The following is a 22077-nucleotide window of genomic DNA, read 5'->3' as shown; positions in this document are numbered from 1 at the left end:
GCTGCATGCTAAAGAGATGGAATAGTGAAAAGCAGCTCCCTGAGAGAAGAATTAGTTATCTGGCAAAGACTGTTTCTTCTGAGAAATACCTGAAAATACCCTTCCCCTGGACAGCTGGATTGTTGTGCAATCCCCAAAACCGTTTTATTCAACTTAATTAGAAATGAAAAAGAAAAATTAAAATTAAAACAATTACAGTAACCTCAACCTGAAAAAAACAACAGGAACATTTTTAAAACGACAAAACACAGTGACTAAAAAAAAAACACAAACCAAAACCAGTTTCAAACACACAAAATGATAGATCCATAGGGCTACAGCAAACTTACTAATGTCCATTTCTAAAAGTCTAATGGTGTATACAGACAAGATAATGTTTGTGATTTTTGCACATATCAAAAGAACTAAATTATTAAGTGAGCCTAAAAAAAAAAGAAGAAAACAACACACCAAAATAATTCTAATATTATACTCAATTAATTTCTATGTTAGGAGCTCAAAATATATCTATCTTATGTCAGAACAAACCTGTGTTCCAAACATCGATAATTTGAGTTACACAAATGAAACCTATCAGCAACTCAGGTCTGCCTAGGCAAACCCGTCTTGTGAACTTGTGACCAAATGGTATGGGACATAAGATGCTAAAGAATATAAAGTAATTCTTACAGAATCCTGTATGTTGAAAGTTACTCTTGGCCCAGGAGATGCAGCATCTAACCGGATATCTGGGAGATCTTCACTGTCTCCTAGTCGAGAACTATAAACAAAAACAACACATAACAACTTATTTAGTTTTATTACATGATTTTGTGTTCATACAAATATTTAACTACACAAATAGAATTTGGTCATATGAGGCCATTATAATATATAATAATATATATATTGTGTATATATATATATATACACACACACAACAAGTATATATATAATAATAATATAATATATAATAATGAGGCCATTAGGCCATATGAGGAGAGGCTGAAGGAGCTGGGAATGTTCAGCCTGGAGAAGAGGAGGCTCAGGGGAGACCTCATTGCTCTCTGTAACTTCCTGAAGGGAGGTTGTAGTGAGCTGGGGGTCGGCCTCTTCTCTCGTGTCATTAGTGATAGGACCAGGGGGAATGGCTTCAAGCTACGGCAGGGGAGATTCAGGCTGGACATGAGGAAGTATTACTTTTCAGAAAGGGTGGTCAGGCACTGGAATGGACTGCCCAGGGAGGTGGTGGAGTCACCGACCCTGGGGGTGTTCAAGGAAAGGCTGGATGTTGTGTTGAGGGACATGGTTTAGTAGGAGCTATTGGGAATAGGTGAACGGTTGGACTGGGTGATCTTTTAGGTCTTTTCCAACCTTGGTGATTCTATGATTCTATGATTCTATAATACAGACATCAGTGCAATCAGTACTTAAGATTTTGATACGTATGCAAGTATTGGATCATAACAGGGGCACTTAGAGTGCACGGAAAGGAAAATCAAGGGGAGAAGAGAAGGAAGTTGCACATTACTCATCCGGTAGTCTATCACTAAACATTCTTTGCTTTATTTATTTAAATTCTTCTATCTTAAGCCAACATGTAGCCCTTTTCAGAAGCAGATCACTGAGAGACAATTAGAAATCAAAACAATTTACACTATGCCTACTATCCTTTTATGCAAGTTTCCTGTATGTCTTAAAAGCAGGATTCTATAAAAACCCTGGAGTTTTTTTTGTGTGTGTGTAAGAAAAAAATTTCTCACTTGACATGCTACTAGGTCTACCAAAAACAGAAGTTTGATAAAAGACAAAAAATTACTTTTTGGCATAGATATATCCATCTTCCAAAATGATTATGAAAGCATGTGTGAAGCAAAAGTGTGTCACTAAATTTGTCCACAGGGATAAAACAGTACCCTAATGACATTCATCGATGCCTGCTGAGTATTTACAGAGACCAAGCAGCAGATATGAGCACAGTGAGTGGATCACCTCCTCTGGTGCAGACTGTTACAAGCATGGTATGCAGGCTTATGTTCATTGCTGGTAAAAATGCATAGCTAATGATGGTGTGCTGAAAAAAAAGCGTTTTGTAGCTGAGCTTTTGCTCTAACAAACAGCATTACTGTGCTCTTTGTATCAGTTGTAATTTCTGTGGAAATAATTAGGAGGCATTACTTTTGGAGCAACTTTTGCAAATGCAGCCCTAGGCTACTCCTTTTCACTCAGCGAGGCCCAAGCAAGCCACATGAGATACCCATGGTTTACGGAGACCAGGCAATGGATGCGAGCACAGTGAAGAGGTGGGTGGTGCACTTCAAGAGACGCGATGCAAAAGGCAAGCCATGTTCTGGATAGCCACGCACATCTGTCATACCACTAAATGAAGAGTGTCTTAGTCAGCTCACCTACACAAACTGGGATAACGACCAAAGAACTGTGTATGGAGCTAAGTATTGGCTTGAATACAATGCAAATGATAGTGGCAACATTGGAGTACTGTGAAGTTTGCACTAGGTCGTTCCCACGAATGCTAACACAGGAACAGGAACTTATATATAAGTTTGTCAGGGCCTAATGAACCAATACAAGACTGAATGTGACAGTTTCCTTGATCACATCATTACAGATGACAGGACATGGTGTCAGCACTATGAGTCAGAGTCAAAACAACAGTCCATGGAGTGGCAACGTGATTTCCTAACTGAAGAAAAAGTTTTGATGCATCCCTCAGCAGGTAAAGCAATGTACACTGACTTTTGGGATAGGAAAGAGGTGATCCTTCCAGATTTCCCAGAATCCAGACAAACCATCAACACTGACTGCTACATCGCAACACTGACTAAACTTAAGTCTCAAACTTCCAGAGTCAGGCCAGAGAAGAAGACAACCTTTCTCTTGAAACACATGAATGCCAGGCTCCATACAAGTTTGAAGATCATAGAGCACATTGTCAGTCTTGGCTGGACTGTCCTAGCACATGCACCCTACTGCCTGCAGTTGCACCTTCTGACTTCCATCTGTTTGGGCCAATGAAAGATGGACTGCATGGGCAAAATCTGATGCCATCATAGCAACTGTTGAACAGTGCGGTCACCTCCACTGGTGCACTTTTTTTTCTTTCTTCTTTAATGAGTGCAGTATGCAGGCTCTAATGCATAATTAATGATAGTGACTGTGTTGAAAAGTAGTGCTTTGGAGCTGAGAATTTGCTCTATCAAATAGTGTTACTGTGCTTTTTGTAGCTGGTAAATAAATAGTGGGCATTACTTAGATGTCTAAGAAAAGCGTAACAGCTCAAGTCCAGTGTTTCTTCTTTACATATGCTGTTGTTACCATCACCATTTACCTTGTTCTGTCCATTCTCTTCAGAGGTGGTCTTCCTGATGCTGAAATACTCTTTGATCGGCTGTAGCTAGGTTTGTAGCTGAGACCCCATTTGTCTTTCAAGGAAGCAGCCTAAACCAAAAAGAATATTTAAATACAACACTGAGGCTATAGAGAGAAAGAAACTTAGGAAAGCTGAAGTCTTGCTTCAGATAAGCCAGTAAAAAATGATACTTATGTACTACAGGAATGAAAATGCATCTCTTTATCAGCATTTGCCAGCACCTTCATCTTTACCTCTGGATAAACATTCACACTTGCTGGAATTTGTAGTGTCCTGTTGCTAAAAGCTAATAATCCAAACACTCTGAAACATACCCTTCCTACATTTCGCTATTACAACAGAGGAAAATGAGCTAGAAGACAGAGCTGCACACAATAGTAATATTTTACTTCCTCATGAATGAAGCATTGTACTTGAAGCTCATGCACTAGTGCACACTGAAAATAACATTTTGTCAGTTTTATTATCAGATTCTGGGATAACAGCCATATGCTTATGAATTAGCTGCAAGACTTTGTGTGTGTGTGTGTGTGTGTGTGTGTGTGTGCGCGCGCGTGTGTGTCCAGTTTCTTCTGCTCTCTCTTTAGTAGCTTGTTTTTATTATTACTTCAGTTACTTTTGGAAGCACGCAGTTTATGTATACAGAGAACAAAATTATAGAGAATACATATGACAAATGTAAAGAAATACAGTGGGTATCTATTGTTCGCCCAGGCAGTTAACATGCTGGCATCTGGCATTCTTCAGTCCAGTTAAGAATCATTTTAAAATCCTCCACAAAGAGTGAACTACATCCTCATACACACATTTTCTGACATGTATTTCTGATCTTGTGAATGTGAAAATAAATACATCTACATTATAGCATCTATGAAATTTCAGTTTTTCTATCACTGTTATTATAACTAAGGGGTTACCTAAACCACTTGATATTCTTAGTCTTTCTTATTCTTCCTTTTCTTTAAAAAAAAAATAAAGCATTTTCACTGTTTTAACTAACAACCAGAAAAGAAATACACCATGCAAGTGCAACCATGTTTAAAAGTAACTTGATACTGCTCACCCTCATACTGGATCGACGTAGCTTCTTTCGAACATCTCGGCGGATATCATTCACAGCCACCGACTCCAGTTGCTGATAGCGCTGAATTTCTTGATTTATAGTTCCTTCACTCGCACCTAATTTTCTGGAGATAAATTACAGTGGAGTTATCTTAGAAAGAGATAGTACTATTTCCACTATCTCAAAAGCAGTGTTGCACTGATGTTCCGCTTTTACTGAAAAAAAAATGGGATATTCCCCAGGAGTTTTATGAGCGCCAAATATAGCTTCAGAAGATTTATCCTTGTTTCATATTGCAACTTCTAGGTGGGTGTTTTTTCCTTAAAGAGGACTCTTTGATTTTAAGGCTTTAGTGTCCAAATCAATTAGCAAAGCAGATAGAGAACGCAGAACAAACTAGTATGCAAGACACCAAACAACAGTATTAACACAGGGTTAACTCATGTGGAGAATACACATCACTAAATAACTTAAACAACTCCTTAAAGTACCTACTATTTTGAAAGAATCACAGTGCACTCTACTTCTTGTACAGTGAGAACAGACCCAAAGCATATTTTGATTGTGGAACCCACATTAAAGAACATTTAGCCTAAAATCCATAGTTCAGATACAATTGGCTTGTTAACACTGTCAGTAATTTTATTCCAATACAAGTGTCTCCACTCTGTTATTTAACACCTAATTACCAACCTCTATATTCCTCTCCATGACTGATGCATAAGTAACTCTTAATCTATTGTAGGTGAGGAAAAAAAAAAGCAAAACCAAAAGTCCAACAAACTATATTTGTGAAAAATAGTAAAGTTCAAAGATGAAATTTATGAAATTTTAAACAATTCTTTCAATGTTCTGTGAAGTTCATCATGTGAGATTTATTTTAAAATACCATGTACAAGATGCAAAAAGAGTCAATTTATTCTTCCAGTGAACAAGACTAAGTTTACTACTTCATTAAAGTAGTCACCATAATAAGTCAAGTGGGAATTAAAATTTTGAATCAGCAAGAAATTGATAATGATTGCCATTGTAATGGAGAGATTAATTTGATGCTTGGGAAAGAATGTGAGAAAACTGATATTTGCTTTTTGTTTTTTCACGGAGAATCAGAAAAGTCTTTTTTTTTCTCCCTCTTTTATTATTAAAAAACAAAAAACAAAAAACAAAAAACAACCCAGCAATTCCCTTTTGACCATCACAATGCTGCAAGGTATATGATAAGGAAGGGAAAGAAAGAAGTCAGCTGCAGTCAGTTATCCCCAAACATTGTGCGAGTTAAAGCAAAATCCAACTTACTTTAAGTCATCAATAACTTTAGCTTGCTCATTGAGTTCTCTGATATCAACTAAACGTTTCACAAATTTTCTTCCTCGCTGTTCTCCAGTTTGAATGCTAGAAGCTCCCTGCCGCCGGTGATCAACAATTTCCTATTTAAAATAAAGACGTATCAACGCCCTCGTCAGAAACTTTACATGAATACGATTTAACAAAAAAAGTGAATTTTACACCTTAAAATTTGGACTAGAGCATGCAAAAGAATCACTTTCAACTCAAAAGGCAGCCGATTGGAATTCTTCCAGTGATCCAAAGCCCATCATTCAGTTAGACACAATTTAGCTACTACATACATGTCCCCATGAGCAGGATCTGCCTGCTTTCATATGTGATCTGCTAGACTGAAGAGAATCACAGCTCGCTGACCCCAACAGAAATTCTACAGGAACAGAGTATCGTTGGTTTGTGGGACTCAAACCCAGCAGGTGATTTACAATCCGCTGCCCAAATGTTAGCTTGCGTGCATCTCCACAAAATGAACCTCCACCTGATTTCTAAACAACAAACAGGAACATTAGTGTTCTGAGATGAAATCTTCACCGGTGGCAGGCAAGAGACATTTACAATAGAATACCTATTAAAATACCTCTATGTGAAATTGAAAAATAAGATTAACAGATTATTAGGTAGATGTATCAGAGAAAGTTTCTTTCATTTGTTTATGTTAGTAATACTCTCTATACACTTATAAGAAAATGTAAGAAAACATACATATAGCTACAGCTTTTCCAGTTCAGGCACCTGAAGTTAGTTATCGTATCTCCATGTTTCCAAATTCAAATTCTAGATAACACCAGTGGAAATATGATCTGTGACTTCTTGTGTCTTGTGTTTTTAATATGGCATTAGAAAACTAACAGATTTTTGTTTGCTTGTTTGAAACATGAATCTTACAAGCTATGAGACTAGCAAGTTGAACTCAAAAAACTCAAGACTAAGACCTTTCCTTTTGACTGAAAACTTTGTCAAGCTCATTGCAATCAACAGTACTTATTTTGGTTGATTAACTTACTGCATGTATAGTCGGAGACATAGTGTCAACTTCATCCTCATCTGACAAGTCAGCTATGTTTACAGAGTTGAGGTCAGCAATATCATCAATATCTTCTTCTCCTGTCAGCGTTGTGAGGGTGTTGCCTAAAGCATTCAGTCTTTTCCCAATGTTTGGATCCATATGAACATCGATACCACACATCTTCCATAACACATTGAGTGTCCAGGTTCCAGCACTACTACTTTCTGAATTTATTAAAAGAAAAAAAGAATGTTTGCCCAGTTAGATTAGACAGCATTTATCAGTTATGAAGAAATGTCTTCACTGCCCACTTGGGAAGAACTTTGAGGAAAATCTACCCGGCAGCTTGTTGCTACAACTTTGCAGCTACTAAGTTATTATCTCTTCAAAAAATTATGTATGCAGACAAATCTAATGAAAATAAATACTCTTCAGCAAAGATAACAGAGAAGGAAGGATTTCTAATAGCAGGAAGTCTAAAGGATGTTCGTCTGCATGAAAAGAATGCTGACTTTTTTAATACCACCCCCCCTTTTTTTTTTCTTTTTAAAAGTGTCAAGTCCTTGAACAGTGAGGCCGGAAGATGATATAGGTATAGCGTGTCATCTGAATACCGTGTCCTCCCAGGACTTTTCTAATGAGTGCCACACTTTGTATCACCAAAATCCAGTACTTCTGAAAAGCAGAACTACAGAATGTATTTTTTTTCCTTCTAAATGAATTCAGCCTGTTTCTCTCCATTGAGAATTCCACCCAAGATACATTTTTATTAACTGCAGCATGTATTTTATTCCTAAGTCTCCTCAACACAGAAAAACAAATGAGGGACCATTGTGAGCAAAACTATCGGTATAAGAGACACTGCAGATGCAACGTTTGGGGAGATAGATGAGAACCACCAATCTGCAGGTATAATGACTACGATAAACAGTGTCACTTAGTTTTGAAGCATATCAGAACTCAGCAGGTGTGGCTGGGAGGAGAAAGCATGGGAACAACAGGAACTGTCTCAGGAAGCACCAAGAGAACACAGCTGATACAATGAACTATTCTCCAATCAAGGAACAAACTGATACACACAGAAAAACCCACACCAATTAAATTACAACACAGTTATCAAAGCATTTAATTTTCCTGTTTTATGAATTCTTTATTTATATCTGAATGTAATTATTAAAAAGTATATTACCTGCTGCAGCTTGTCCTGTTGTCCTAGAACATACTTCATATGTACCATCTGGCACAACACCTGCACATAAAGCACATGAGCAGGTTACGCACACAGTTTGGAAGTTGCTTTAGACCAGCCTTTCCAAATTCCCCCTCAAGTCTCTTGTGCTCCATAATCAAGGCTTAAGCATAGTGGACTGGATTTTTAGTTTTAATTCCCATTGAATTCCTTCGTTCATATTTGTTAAGGTTGAATTTACAAGGTAACATCCAAGTTCATATCAACCTGAAATTTCACATGAATTCTAGAACCTTCAGTCTGATATAAATGAAAATCATCGGTATTAAAACACTGAAAATTTTCTGGGACCTTATGACATCATAGAAAAGCAATATATCTAATTCTTTCAACATTTATCAGACAAAACTTCAAATTAATTCTTACAGTAAGACAGTGTCCCTTAATAAGGGAAAGCAACGTGTTCTAACAGTAATATGACCGTTCAGATTCACATTATTTTGCTTTCAAAAAGCCAAAGGTTTTTCTTTGTGGGGAAAGCTCAGTAGTTTAAAAAGGAGCAACAAAGAGTAAATGGAGATTTATATCTGCAATTCTATTGTGCAGTATGAAATCTTACTTACATGCATTCATGACTAGATCTCCTCTTATTTCTGGTTTCCAGTCATCCCAACTTGTCTCAAAGCCATCAGCAAAGCGGATACAGAAGTTTTTAAAGTGACCTTTGCTAACTAAAGATTCTGAGGAGCAGGCGGTGATTAATGTGCTCTCAATGGTCAGGACTAAAGCAGAGCCAGTGTCAAGATCAGCTGTATGGTTAGACTGGAAAATAATATCAGAGAGAATTCACTCAAAATTGCCAAGTTGAATACTGACTACACACTTAATGTTTATCTTTGCCTATCAGAAAACTGATCCCTTTCTCCTATCTTTTTGTATTTTCCTTTCCCTGTACAAAGTTTCAAAAGTATCAAGTCTGTTCATATAACGTCTTGAATTGCTGTTTTCTAGCAAACTCTGCAATCACATTAGGGCAATGGAAGTTGACCTCATCTGGAAAGGGAAAGAAAATCCACATTCCATCATGGACTAGATACTCAAGTACTGTGAACCATTTTGTTACCTCCTAAGCACAGAACAAAATTTGAACGCTTTAGTCTGTAAAAAAAAAACAAAAAAAAACAAAAAAGGCTTAGGTTGATCAAATGATGATGAAAAGCAGCTTCTAGACTTGCAAGATTCTTTGGTGTTTATTTTGTTATCTACAATGGTGCAGAGCATTGAATACACAAATTGTCTGATTAATTTCCAGCTCTCTGTATATGTTAGTCTCTCAAAAGCCCACATACTCCCTCTTCTAAAGCTATACTTCTTTTCATACAACATATTTATTGCAAGCATACTGTTTTATATACAGCTTTATTAACCAGATTTTTTTTTTTAAAGAATTTACTCTTTTTTTTTAATAGCATAAAAGCATAAAATACCATCTGCTTTGTCTGCAGCTGCCAGATACAAGATTAAGTATCAGAATATTATGTCATTATGAGTTCTTGGTTATTGCCTCATTACTCCTTTATATTTCAATGTATTATGACTATCCCTTTCTACATCATTAAAATGAGTCGTTTCTGTTCTGGAATTATTTCCCTGTAAGAATATTCTTTATTCAACATTGGAACAGTCTCTGAATTCAGGGTTTTCTCTTGAAGCTATATTGCACTATTTATCCTTACAATGCTCCACTGTTATGTGTATTTTATTTTTTAAACTGCTGTCAACAGGCAATGTAGTGTTTTCTATTTTGTAATTAAGAGGTGCTGATCATACTTTTACATATGAAGAGACAGACACAACTGCAGTTATTTCTAAGGCAGGATGAACAAAAGGAATACAGATTACAAAGAATTGCTCTGTAACCGAGACTAAAGCTTCATACTTCCAAGAAAGTGAGGACCACTGATTTAGCTGCCTTCCTATTTATCTGAAGAAAGAATCAGGAAGCAGATTTGCGTTCAGAACTGAGGAAATGTCCTGCAACATGCTCTACTGGTTGCCCAGAAACTCAGAAACCCGCACAACCTGTGAAAGGATTGCTGTGGGGCCACAAAGCATGACCCTTCGGATGCTCCACTGAGCCGTTTCTCATTAAACTTAAAGACAGGAAGGGATACCAGAAGCATAATGCAACGTACATTCTCTTACAGAACGAGGTAACAGCGCATGAAAAAATACATTGTCATGTACATCATATTAGAATCTCCCTGCCCTACGATATACTTCATGCCAGCAACTATAGTTACTATAGTTACATCTCTTTCTATAACCTAATCTGAATTCTTAAATGAAAGTAACTGCTTGAAAAACACAAATCAAGTAGTAATTCATACTGTCATTCCTCGTTGTGATTAAACAATAGTTCGTTTGCGTATTTTAAAAAGGCTTTCTATTTTTAATCATATGAAAAAGAAAAGATTAATTGAAATTTCTGATGCAAGTTTTCAAGGAAATACGAGTCACGTGAACATTTCCAGGGACTTTTAAAAGGCATATGGCATAAATGAGAATCCAGTACATTTCCCCAAAGCAGAGGGACCAGCTGAAGCATGCCTAACTTTGTCTTGCCAAAAGTAAGAACGTCATTTCCATCATGAACGCCATCACTACTGCAATTATCAACATGCTACAACTTTTTCGTCGGTGTAACAAAAAATTACATTTACGTACATAAAAGCCATATACCACATAAAAATGGGTATTTCAACAGACTATACAGCCACGCTGCTTCAGATACTTTGCTTACCTGAGGTGTGTTTGTGATGGGTAGGCAAATTCCTAAGTCATTTACAGTCAGCTGAAGAAATAGAGTCCCAAAAGCCTGTGCAGAGGTTTGCTGGATTCCAGGCAGCATGTCCACTACTTCTTTTGTGGCCATATGAATATCTTTATGCAAAGCCATTCTCTGCTCATTCCAGTTGTCATATGCAGCCTTGTAATTCAGCCAAAATAGCACAGCTTTAGGAAGAAACCAGAATGCTTGGTTGAAATGAACTCATACAAAAAAAAAAAAAAAAGAAAAAGAAAAAGAAAAAAAAGCACATCTGTTTTTTGTTTTTTTTTTTTTTCTACTTGTACTGTTTCTCCATTATGTTTATGCTGTGAACGCTTAGCAATGGGCATGAGTGCACATACACACATATACATACTCAGGATGTACTTAAGAGGTTCATGGTGCAAAGAACAAGACCAGCAAAGCTGGTTACTGCACTAAAATATAGAAAACAATGCTATTCTCAGCTTCTCAGCTTCAAAAGCATATTCCTCCAAAACTACCTGAGAACTAATCATCTCACTAAATCAAATTTTTGACATGAGGACTTTTTAATCTATTTGCAAGCAGCAGATCTCCTATAAATAGCTAGGATATTTCATTAAACATTTTTGTTTGGCATGAAATAAACTGAATCTTGAATATGCAAGCCTGTTTGTGAAAAAAAAACACCACTGAAAGTAAGAAATAGCTAGTTCTCTATGAAAAGAAATTTTGCAGCAATTGTCTCTTCCATACCTCTATCAAAGGCCACAGGCTGAGCAAAAACAATTGGTCTGTTCAAAGTAATAAGTACAGCTTCTCTATCCGATGAGCCACTGATTTCTTCTCGGAGAGCATTTCTTAATCCAATTCTTGTCTTAAAATAGGCAACCTGATGAAAGTCTGAGCCAGCTTCTTCATAAACCTTAGAATGTTCAGAAACAGAGAGCAGGAGAAGTTCATAGCAGGGAGGAGGAGAAATAAGTTAGTCTATTTGACAAAATATAGAATTACAACATGAAGTAAAGATCTCTCCTTCCCCCTTTTCTTCTTTGATCCAAATCTTCTTTGAGGATAATCAATTTCCTCCTGTTAGTTTCTAATCACAGTGTTATTTTTCTTATTTATTGTAAAATAAGTTTACTGTTAAATAAAATAACTATTCAGATTATCTATTTTGATACCATGTCTAGATTCTAAAACTTGTATTTGTTTCTAGGCAACAAAAAATATTTCTGTACCATAGAATTAGTTATTCCAGGTGATACCTACTCCATCGTTTTATCACAACAAAGAAAGAAAACGAAGCCATCAGTTGCCTCAGTTCTGCATTTCTAAATCATGCTCTACTCTCAACAGCATATGGATAGATGATGAACACCAACCTGATGTTTAACAATCTGTCCTAGTGCCAGATTTAAATCCACCTGGCATTTCCCAAACAGTTTGAGGTAGCTGCTACTTCCAGGCATTGCTTTGGTTTGAAGTCTGTTTGAGAGTTCAAGTTCTATCAATCCAGTTTCAAATCTTACAGCTCGCATCGAGGGTGTTGTAGCCGTCACTTGAATTCCCTAATAAATAAGGAAAATAAAGAAGGAAATTAAAGCGTGGCTCCAAGGCAGTAAGGGAAGTGGGGGGAATAAAACAAAAAATCTTTTTCACCTTGCATCTAAAAAAAGAAGAAAAAAAAAAAAAGGCATAATGATTTTTCACAGTGAAACCTCAATAAACTATAAGATTACTGGAAGCAAATTCAAGATTCTTCATGCAGAGTATTCTTGATTCAGTTAGCTTTCAGGTATAAACCAAACTATTCCACCACTAACAGCATCTAGAGCCATTATCATTATAAGGTTACCTTAAACTGTAGGCTCAATGAGTATAGAAGAATTTTTGGTTTTTCTCCATCACTTGTGCCATCATGTTCATTCCAAAGAGGTATTGGCTGCTCACCTCCTATACACAATAAATATACACATTCAGATTTTTAACAGAAAACATTGTAAAACAAATAGGTTTTAAGAAAGTGACATCGAATTAACCCTCATTTCTATCAGTAATTTGCTAAAGTTTTATAAAAACAGATATAGGTTGAAGACATGACATACACAAGTACAGGGGTTCAGCTTGTTAAATATAGCTAGTCCTTCCCTACTAGAAATGGAGACAAAGAGATATGATCCTCCCTCATCAGACTTTCTGCAGGAGGACTCGAAGCCTGCTAGGCAACTTGAAAACCTCATTTTCAAAATATATTAGTGCAGGAAAAAAATACATATTTTCTTATTACTTGATAGTACAAAGTAAATGCCAACCAAATACCATGCATGGAAAGAGGCACTGAAATCATATCAATATCTTTCAATAATGGAGAAGAAGGTATTCTCTGGCAATTTAATTTAGCAATTAATTCCTCATCCTGGCACATTTCATGCCAAGTTATACATCCCTAAGTTCAAGCAGCAATCCTGTCTTAGCTACCCCTTGAGATCTTATCTGCATTCCATCCTAGTCTATAGGAACAAGTTGTTACTGGGAAAGGCTAAGGCCATTAATTCTCTTGAAAAATGCCAACTCTTCTAATTAGTTATTTGGTGGTAAGAGCTGGTAGTTAAATCATGGATTTTTTTAATGTTATATACAGTAAGCTTTTATCACCCAATATTTATCTGAGTGTCTTTCCTCTCTGTAGTGAGGCTGTGAATGCCTCCTCCCTGGAAGCATTCGTGGCCATGCTGAATGGGCTTTGAGCAACCTGGTCTAGAAGGAGATGTCCCTGCCTATAGCAGGGTGGTGGAACTAGATGAACATAAAGGTCCCTTCAAAACCAAACCATTCTACAATTCTGCTTTTTTAACCACCCTTAAATATTCTTAACTATGGTCACGCAAAGCTACAATAGGAACCTGAGGGCTCTGAGAAGCAAGAGGAGTTACTATTTTTCCATATATTCCACATATTCCATATGTTATCCATATAGATATTAAAAACTGTTTTTACAGTGCTCTGTTCATTAATTAGATTGTGATCTGTGAAACTCCACCTTACATTGTTTATTCTTGTGTAAAAACTAGCTATTGGCATTTCAGCGGAACAGAAATCATATTTAGGGAATCCACTTCAGTCTACTAGGCTAATTGGGAAGCTCAAGCCATGTAAATTACTTCGTTATAAGCCCAAAGGACAAAGCTGGTTTTTTTTCCCCACTGCTTCACATTCAGCACCCAGGCCCCAGGTCTGGATTGCTCGTGCCCTGACCACACTCCTGCTGAATTAGCACAGTACAGAAGGCAGCAGTCACATCCAAAAGAACAGCAGGCTACTACTCCCAAATTTATGGTCTTAAAAATCAAAGAAGCAGCAAGTGGTAATAAATCTCTCACATAAAAACAGAGAAGAGGCTGTATATATGAAACTGTGAAATGCTGTAAAAGATACAGTGTATATGATATACCTTTCCTATTTTGCTGCTTAATGCTCTTTCAAAAAAAAAAAAAAAAAAAGAATAATGATAGCTGTTAAAGTTTCATTCTTTCCCCAAGTGTTCTCTTACTACACAATGTTGATGTATTTTGCCTCGAACAAACATAAGGTGGTATAAAACATATTTCTTCCTCCCATTCAGCAATTCAGATATGTTCAGTTTCCTTCATTGCATCTTTGAAGTGTATCTGGACCTGCAGAGCTGTACTATGTGTATTTACGTGTGTCTTTGAATGTATGAACACACACAAACACTCCTTTCACTTATACACCACTTGCTAATTTAGTTTTCCAGTGTTTCCAATTACTAATGAATTTTTCCACTATGCAGTCACTTTATTTCTGTAATAGCCTTTTCAGATAACCAGAAACATATTAAAAATCCAACTACTTGAAATTCCACCCACTTGAGTATGTATTCATGTTTGTTAAGCAGTAACATTTCTTTCTCCTACATCCTTCTGCCTTTAAAACCTTAACTAATAAAAATTGTATTTCCTTTATTTCTCACGGTTATTTCGCTTATTTATTTTTATTATTTATTAATAAACAGTCTCTATATTTTACATATTAGTTATTGCTTATATTAGTTATTGCTTTTCTTTTTTAATATCGTTTGTCCCATCTACCAATTCTTCTTTTGACCTAAAGAACACGAAAACATTTTTTCAGTTTACTTCTTTGCTCTTCTATTCACCTCCTCCTTTACTGTATAATACCCACAGTAAGTACTGTGTATTTTTTTAAGCTACCAAAAGACAACTAATTTGTAAAACAAAATTTCCAGTCCATACTTTATACTTCCAGAGTAGTCCTGTATCAGTAAAGAGTTCTGATTCTCTTTCAGACTGAGAAAATGAAGTCTCTAACAGGAAGAGCTGGAAGTGATTGGACCTATTATTAAATGATGTGCAAATTCTGATTCACCTATAACTAAAAAAACCTTTTGTCCATTAGTTTGTTAGAAAATAAATGCTTTGTAACTCTGATTATTCCTAAACAGATAAACACAGATATTTCCCTTGCACACTGAAATGGGACAATACCAATATTTTGCAGCTTTGGATTAACATGTCAAAATGATCATGTTTCCCTCTAAAACATTCTCTGGAACAGCTGCAAGATTTTCCAGAGTCTCTGTTCTTACCTCAAACTCAAACTCTGTTGCTTCCTTCCATGCAGTGTTAGGCACAAAATACGGTGTTTGAATTAAATTCAGAGAACTACATAATGTTGCCATCAAACAAAGTTTAATAAAAGTTCATTTTAAGTGCTTTTCCTTACCTGAAACTTTCTGTATGACTTCATTTACTTCCTTCATGAACACTTTTTGTACAAACACTAAATGATTCAAGAGATCAGTTGTGAGATTATGTTCAAAGGAGCCAACCTACGGGAATAAAAAAAAAAAAAAGCACAACTTTAGAACAGCTGTCATAGCTATGTTTTTAAAACAATATATTTTTAACTCTTACACATATATATTTTCAAGACCAATCATTCTTGACATAAAAAAACCAACTGTGTGGAAACGGGTATGCAAATAGAACTTGTGACACACAAAACTCTAAATGATTTGCTGAAGTTGCATTTAGCTGCTCCTTACACCTATGCAGCCACCTTATCATTCAAATACGTATTTTTAAATTTTTAAAAAAATACACATTTTTGCAAAATGTCTGGCAATTATCTGATACAGAAGCATAAGCTGTCAGTTTTAAATGACTCCTGAATAATCAGCATGATATGCTTTTACTTAACTTGACTGATTAGAAATATTCATTCCAAAAAAGAAAAACAAAAGGGAAGTTTATGTACATCTTCCTTATTTGTTTACACAAAATAACATATTCAAGATTTTTCAAACATAGTTGGCTGCTCATCAAACCAAACACTGAGAACGTTCAGTTTCTATTTCATGCAATTACAGATGTTACATTTGGAACAACTTGTGAACTTGAGAGTTCTGCAGAAAGCAGATAATTAAGCTAAGATGAAGATGCACAAACAGAAATACAAAAGAACAGTTATCAAAGATGTCTCTTGTTTTCAGCACCTACTTCAGCCACACAACGTAAGTAGTTCCCTTGTAAATAATAGCCTTGTTTAGCAGGCAGTTCATCTATGCTCCATATTTGGTCTGAGTAGGTATCGTGTTCTTCCATGATATATTTGCCTGACATAGTGACAGGAGGAAGGTTGAGACTTGCAGAAGGAGGAATGGTTGACATATCAGTGGCAGAGACTTTTGAAGTGAAGCGCAGTCTATGACTTGGAAGCTCGAAATTAAATCTTGTCTGGGCACCTGTTAAAGGAAAATGGGGAAAAATATCAGCTGGAAAAAAAACCACCCGTATTTATGCTTAAGTTTAAGAACACTTTTAGAATTAAAAAAAAAAATCTTAAAATGTTATTGAAAGGCGTATGTCTATAGAGCTATATATATCCACCCACATGAATTTGAATTATCTTAATTCTTAAAGAAAACAAAGACAACTTTATTAGTTGATGAAGCAGAGGGTCAAACTAGCTCAAACTAGCTCACCAGCACTGAGGTCTTATAAGAGTATTCCTGAGTAGCCTGGGCAATCAAAATTCAGTTAATCAAGTATAAACTGATTTAATAGTGAGAGAAAGCTGTACCTATCAATGTATATATTTCTCAGTCTGTTTTTGTATTCTGCGTTTGGCAATAATGTAATAAAAGCATAAATACTCTTTATGGCCCTATCTGATTGAAATTCAGATTAAAAAAAAAAAAGCCAAGAGCAACAGTCGAACCTCTCATGGTGACTGAGAGAAATATCCAGTCCTCTTGTTTTTTTCTGACAAGACCAAACTAAAAGCCATAAAGTTTAAAGTTTCAGAGAATTCTTACCTGTCATCCCATGACTCCGCATTCTTCCCATCTTATATTCCGCCTTCAGAGAGGGCAAGAGTGCTGCTCCAATAGCTATACCATCTATCATGGCACTGAATTTAAGAACTATAGGCTTCTTTTCTAAGCCTTCTGGCAGCTGTGGAAATTCATTTGTTTCAACAGGTGTTTGATTAATACTTGTTGGAGTCTTTTCAGAGGGCAAAGGAGTCGCAACATCTTCTTTTGTGGGCTGAGAGCTATATACACAACGAAGATAAGAAAAGACCATTCTAATACAATGCACTCTCATATACTTAAAGTGGCACCATGCCATAAATGGATGGCATTCAGTCAGTGGCATGCTGATGTGCCACACAAACACTTACGCCGTTGATGGCTGCCTGATGAGATCTGAAATCTGCTTCGAGAGCTGGTGAGAACTGCGCACCATCATGCTGTGAAGCGTGGCAGGGTGCTGTGGAATGTTTATGCTGATGGCTCCAACTTTGACCACAGCAGCATTGTTTGTTTTCAGCCCTCTCTGGGCACTATACAAGGCTTGGGATTTGGCAATACTGCATTTCACTACAGTTCTAATAGAAAGTGAAATAGGAATTATTTGCAAATCTTTCAAAATAATTAAAGCTTTATGTTAAAACGGGTTTTAAGGATTAGCTTAATTTCCTAGTATTCAGATAAGTCTTTGTTTATAAACTACATACACATGAATGTTTTGTTCATTTACACACACAGATGCACTACATGCCACAGACAACTATGCTAATATTTAAGAAACCCACAAGGCATGCATTGCAAAAATACCGATACCTGTTACACTGTTATTCTGGCATAATCTAAGATCATTTGAATTTACACACACCAGGCTGCACATCCAGAGACAAATTTTCACGCACATAAACAAGAGCCTTCCATTTCAATTCCTTCTCAGGAATATACTTGAATCATCCTTTTCATAAGATGACTTAGTGAAATCTGATTTCAGCATCCAAAAAGGTCCATGGAAGGAATACTTGCTAAGCACTGAATACACAGAAAGTGATAAATTGGTTAATCAATTAATACTGACGTTTATTAGACTTGGTAATTTGCACTAGTATGAGGCAAAAAATATTTTTATATGAATTTAATATTAATTTGATAAGGATATCATTCACAATGGTTATATAAGATAAAAATAGAAATGCACAAAGATGACAGTTGTAGATTGCAGAATGAAATTTTGGCATATCAGAATTCACTAAGTTCCTGTTAAAAAGGATGCAAGGGGTAACACATTTATGTTTCTAATTTCAGGTTAATTACTGGTGGGTTACCCAGGGAGAATTTATTATGTAGCCAGCAAAGAGTGTTACAGCCTCAGAGTGAAAGACAAATAGTTTGGAATATTCAGTTCATCAACTAAAACGTGCAAAAACTATTACTCCCTAAGTATTCTTATTCGCTTATTCTGTGAGGCTCTAACACATTACGTTAAACAATGGTTGGCCTAAAACATCTTCAGGTGTAGAAACAAAACACCATCATCCCTCTGCTTATAACAAACAAGTCTGCAGCACTACTGCACAATCACAGGCCTATCTACAGTGGATTCCAGAAACAGTTTCAGATTTTCACACTCATACAAGGGCTACAAGAGACCTAAAGCAGTTACAGATTAAAATTTTTGAGTGGAAGCTCAGTATGAAGAAGGAAACAAATCTCTATTTGCAAGTATTTTCATGAAGAAAGCATTTATACAAACACATACTACATAAGAAAAGGGCAGATTTGACTCCACGTGGCACGGAGAACAGAACTAGATGATCTTTAACATCCCTTCCAACCTAAGCCATTCTATGATTCTGTGATTATTTCTCTGTTGATGTGTCCATGTTTTCCGCTCAGCTCCACCAGCTAAGCTCTCTGACTGATCTACTACGAGGCCAATCAAAAAGATATTTTTCTTCCTTCAATAATGCAAAATACTACTATATTGACTGTTCAGGGAGTCGGGGCTTGATGGACAAGAATAACACTCAAGGGAAGTTGTAAGATCTCTTCCTGGTGTGTACCATATAGACATAACATAATCTTAATCCAGACGTGCTTTTAAAGCAAATTCAGTTGGAGTTGAAGTCTGTTAAGAGTTTATAACCAAATCTGAGCACACACTAATTCATACAACTTAAAGCAATTCCTTAATTTAAAAAAAAATAAATGCACATATACAGCTTTCATGGAAGAATTAGATTGGAAATAATATTCTCAGTGTGGACCTCCCAAGTACCGAACAAGATTAACAGTGCATCTCTGCTTATATATTTGCATATTTTATGTAACTAATGAATTTCACTGTCATTTGTCTGGTCTACAGAAAGTCTACTTCCATGACTTCCATGAAAGTAGAAGTCAGAACAACTGGGTACCTATACACTTATTCTGAATAATCACTGCACACTGTTTGTCTGCAGTTTCACAGTGTGCAAGCATGCATCTATAACAGGACTGCTTGAGAACTGTCAAAATAATTAACACTTAAGTTACATCGATGTAACTCATTCAGAAGCAACTCTGTCTTCTAATGCCAATTCCAAAAATGACAGTTCTCCCAACTGAGTCTTGAACAAACTCTCTGTCCCACTATAGAAATAGCTGTATGGCCACCAAATGAGAAACGACTTCCACACAAAGGGAACTAAGAGACCTGAAAGGGTTCACCTTCACGAGTAGCAGATGCACAGAGTTTTAATGCAAACATTCTATGTTAGTACACTGTTGTCAGCAAAGCTAGTAACCCAGCACTGAAGTAAATAAAGACAAAAAAAAGAAATGGTCCTCCTCATACTCGGATCACAACAGGTACCACCACAGCAAGCACAGCAGTTTCTTATCCAATTAAAAACTATCTATCTTTTCTGTCCTCTGCATTTATCAGCATTATTTTCACTCATTAAAACAAGCACAGAAGCTCTTCTAAAGAACTTAAATCAGTGAAACCACTCTAGCATTACAGTATTGACAATATAACGCAAGAACTGCCACTAAACTAGGCTGTTAAAAGAGAACATACATGTTGGGGTTTTTGGACACATTTTGCAGGCCACGTTAAAACCTTACCTAGCTATTATTAGATGTTAAACTGAAACGTATTCAAGCAACATCTTCCTACACAATCACACACAACGAATGCAGCCGTTAGCTATATAACAGTTAGTTGCAAGACTATTAAACATAATAATATGACATACAGAAACTCTTGTTTGGCTGTGCTTGTAGGAGATGTAGGAAAATCCTCCAGTCTATAGATGAAGATTGAAGAGAAAGCAAGAAAAACAAAAACAAAGCAAATAAAGAATAAACAGTCATGCAAAATTAGTCAGTTAATTATTTGTAACCCACAATATGACATTTACTTTCAAAGTTAATAACTTTGAGGTTTGGGGTTTGTTAGTTATTTCTTGTTTTATTTCCAAAGATTTAGTCAACATTTTCCCCCTTTTTCCACCACTTCTATATTAAAGTTCTGTGACGTTATGGCATAAAAAAGACACAAAAAACCTCAGCCATCTTCAGAAACATTGCATGGCTGTCAGATCAGAACTTCTATTTATCCTTCTGAAATACGTTTATCAGGCACAATTTAGCTGTGAATATCAGTGAAATTCTATCCATTTGAAGTCCTTCATAGTATTTTCCAAACTAAGCAGGAATAAATAAATAAAAGGAAAAAAGAAAGAGTGACTCAAGTCAAGTTATTTATCTCCTTTTCCACAAAATTATTAATATTTTAAAACCAGATCACATACTGAGGGTTACTCAGCTAACATTCAAACTGCATGAGGGTGTTCTGTTACAAAGAGTTGTACATTAACTGTTGTTTTGCAACTCAACAACTTTCAGCTGGAAACAAAGAAAAATAATGCATGCCTTTCCTGAGTCTGTGAACCCGGTTTAAAAATAAATAAATAAATAAATGTGGATGTTGAGAATGTCATTCAAGATGTTCATGCACAAAATATGATTTTCTTTCTTTTCTTTTTTAAATTGTGTCAATTATATAAAGAACAGGGAATGAATATCAGAATGGTAAAAATAACAAAGGAATCATGCAACAGGGAAGCTCAGAAAGATTTCTATTACAGTAATGATACAGATCTCAAATAGGATAAATCAGCATTAGTAAGTTAAATATTACAGATAAAATCTTGTATTATTTAGTGGAATCTACAAGTTTCCAAAAGCAATTAGAAACATAATAGAAACATTAAATAGTATGTAATATTGTTTCCGTGAGTACATCACATGAAATAAAACTGGTGCAGAAAGGTCTGATTGTATGATTTATTTATTTATACGAGAGGATCTGTTCCCTACAATTTTTCAGTAAGGTCACCCATTTACACTGCGATCCTGCAATCAGTTCAGAACTCACTGACACCTGCCATTCCAAATAGAAAGAAACAGGAGTATTTTGTTCACAGAACTGTAACTAAAACTTACATAATTGAGGGCCCTACACTGAAACCATCTGCACACCGTAATCCTTAGCTCATTCAAAGATGTGCCTTTCATAGAAAAGCCTCCAGTCAGCAGGAACACACAATTAGCTTCAGGAGTCAAACTCGGGCCAAGTTCTGCAACAGCTGCACAGTCACCATCAGACTGTAACTTCATGGATTCTACCTAGAATCACATTATCAAGGCTTTCTCCATAAGCTACATGACATTAATGTCACGAAACTGATACTGCTACTACACAATGTTGCTTGAGACATTTTACATCATCAGGCATCATACTTACTGAATATTTGGGGTAATTCCCTCCAGCAGGACAATATTGACACCTCCTATGTGAGCAGTGGCACATGTCTCGGTCATCTTTTGATGCAGTACATCTTTAAGAAAAAACAGCACTTAACACATATCATTCCTTCTAATACTTCCAGGTAA

General features: G+C 36.1%; 1 protein-coding gene across 11 annotated transcripts in view; it reads right to left on the bottom strand.

Moving 5' to 3' along the window:
• Nucleotides 1-22077, bottom strand: part of BLTP1 (bridge-like lipid transfer protein family member 1) — a 109798-nt gene that overhangs the window by 19754 nt on the left and 67967 nt on the right. For 6 of the 11 annotated variants that reach the window (XM_052681555.1, XM_052681556.1, XM_052681562.1 and 3 more), the window contains 19 exons: nt 21929-22022; nt 20376-20426; nt 17514-17720; nt 17146-17384; nt 16328-16572; nt 15552-15657; nt 12643-12740; nt 12170-12355; nt 11541-11709; nt 10776-10987; nt 8596-8794; nt 7973-8032; nt 6781-7007; nt 6062-6262; nt 5730-5860; nt 4434-4557; nt 3329-3438; nt 670-760; nt 90-152 (listed from right to left, as the gene is read on the bottom strand). In XM_052681555.1, the coding sequence (XP_052537515.1) occupies nt 90-152; nt 670-760; nt 3329-3438; nt 4434-4557; nt 5730-5860; nt 6062-6262; nt 6781-7007; nt 7973-8032; nt 8596-8794; nt 10776-10987; nt 11541-11709; nt 12170-12355; nt 12643-12740; nt 15552-15657; nt 16328-16572; nt 17146-17384; nt 17514-17720; nt 20376-20426; nt 21929-22022 (2813 nt within the window). The remainder of the gene's footprint in view (nt 1-89; nt 153-669; nt 761-3328; nt 3439-4433; nt 4558-5729; nt 5861-6061; nt 6263-6780; nt 7008-7972; nt 8033-8595; nt 8795-10775; nt 10988-11540; nt 11710-12169; nt 12356-12642; nt 12741-15551; nt 15658-16327; nt 16573-17145; nt 17385-17513; nt 17721-20375; nt 20427-21928; nt 22023-22077) is intronic. The other 5 variants (XM_052681561.1, XM_052681565.1, XM_052681564.1 and 2 more) reach the window with 4 other exon arrangements.

The sequence above is a fragment of the Tympanuchus pallidicinctus genome, unplaced genomic scaffold (genome assembly GCF_026119805.1).
Source record: "Tympanuchus pallidicinctus isolate F22 unplaced genomic scaffold, pur_lepc_1.0 scaffold2, whole genome shotgun sequence".
In the NCBI taxonomy this organism is placed as follows: domain Eukaryota; kingdom Metazoa; phylum Chordata; class Aves; order Galliformes; family Phasianidae; genus Tympanuchus; species Tympanuchus pallidicinctus.
This window is presented reverse-complemented; position numbering and strand designations above follow the sequence as displayed.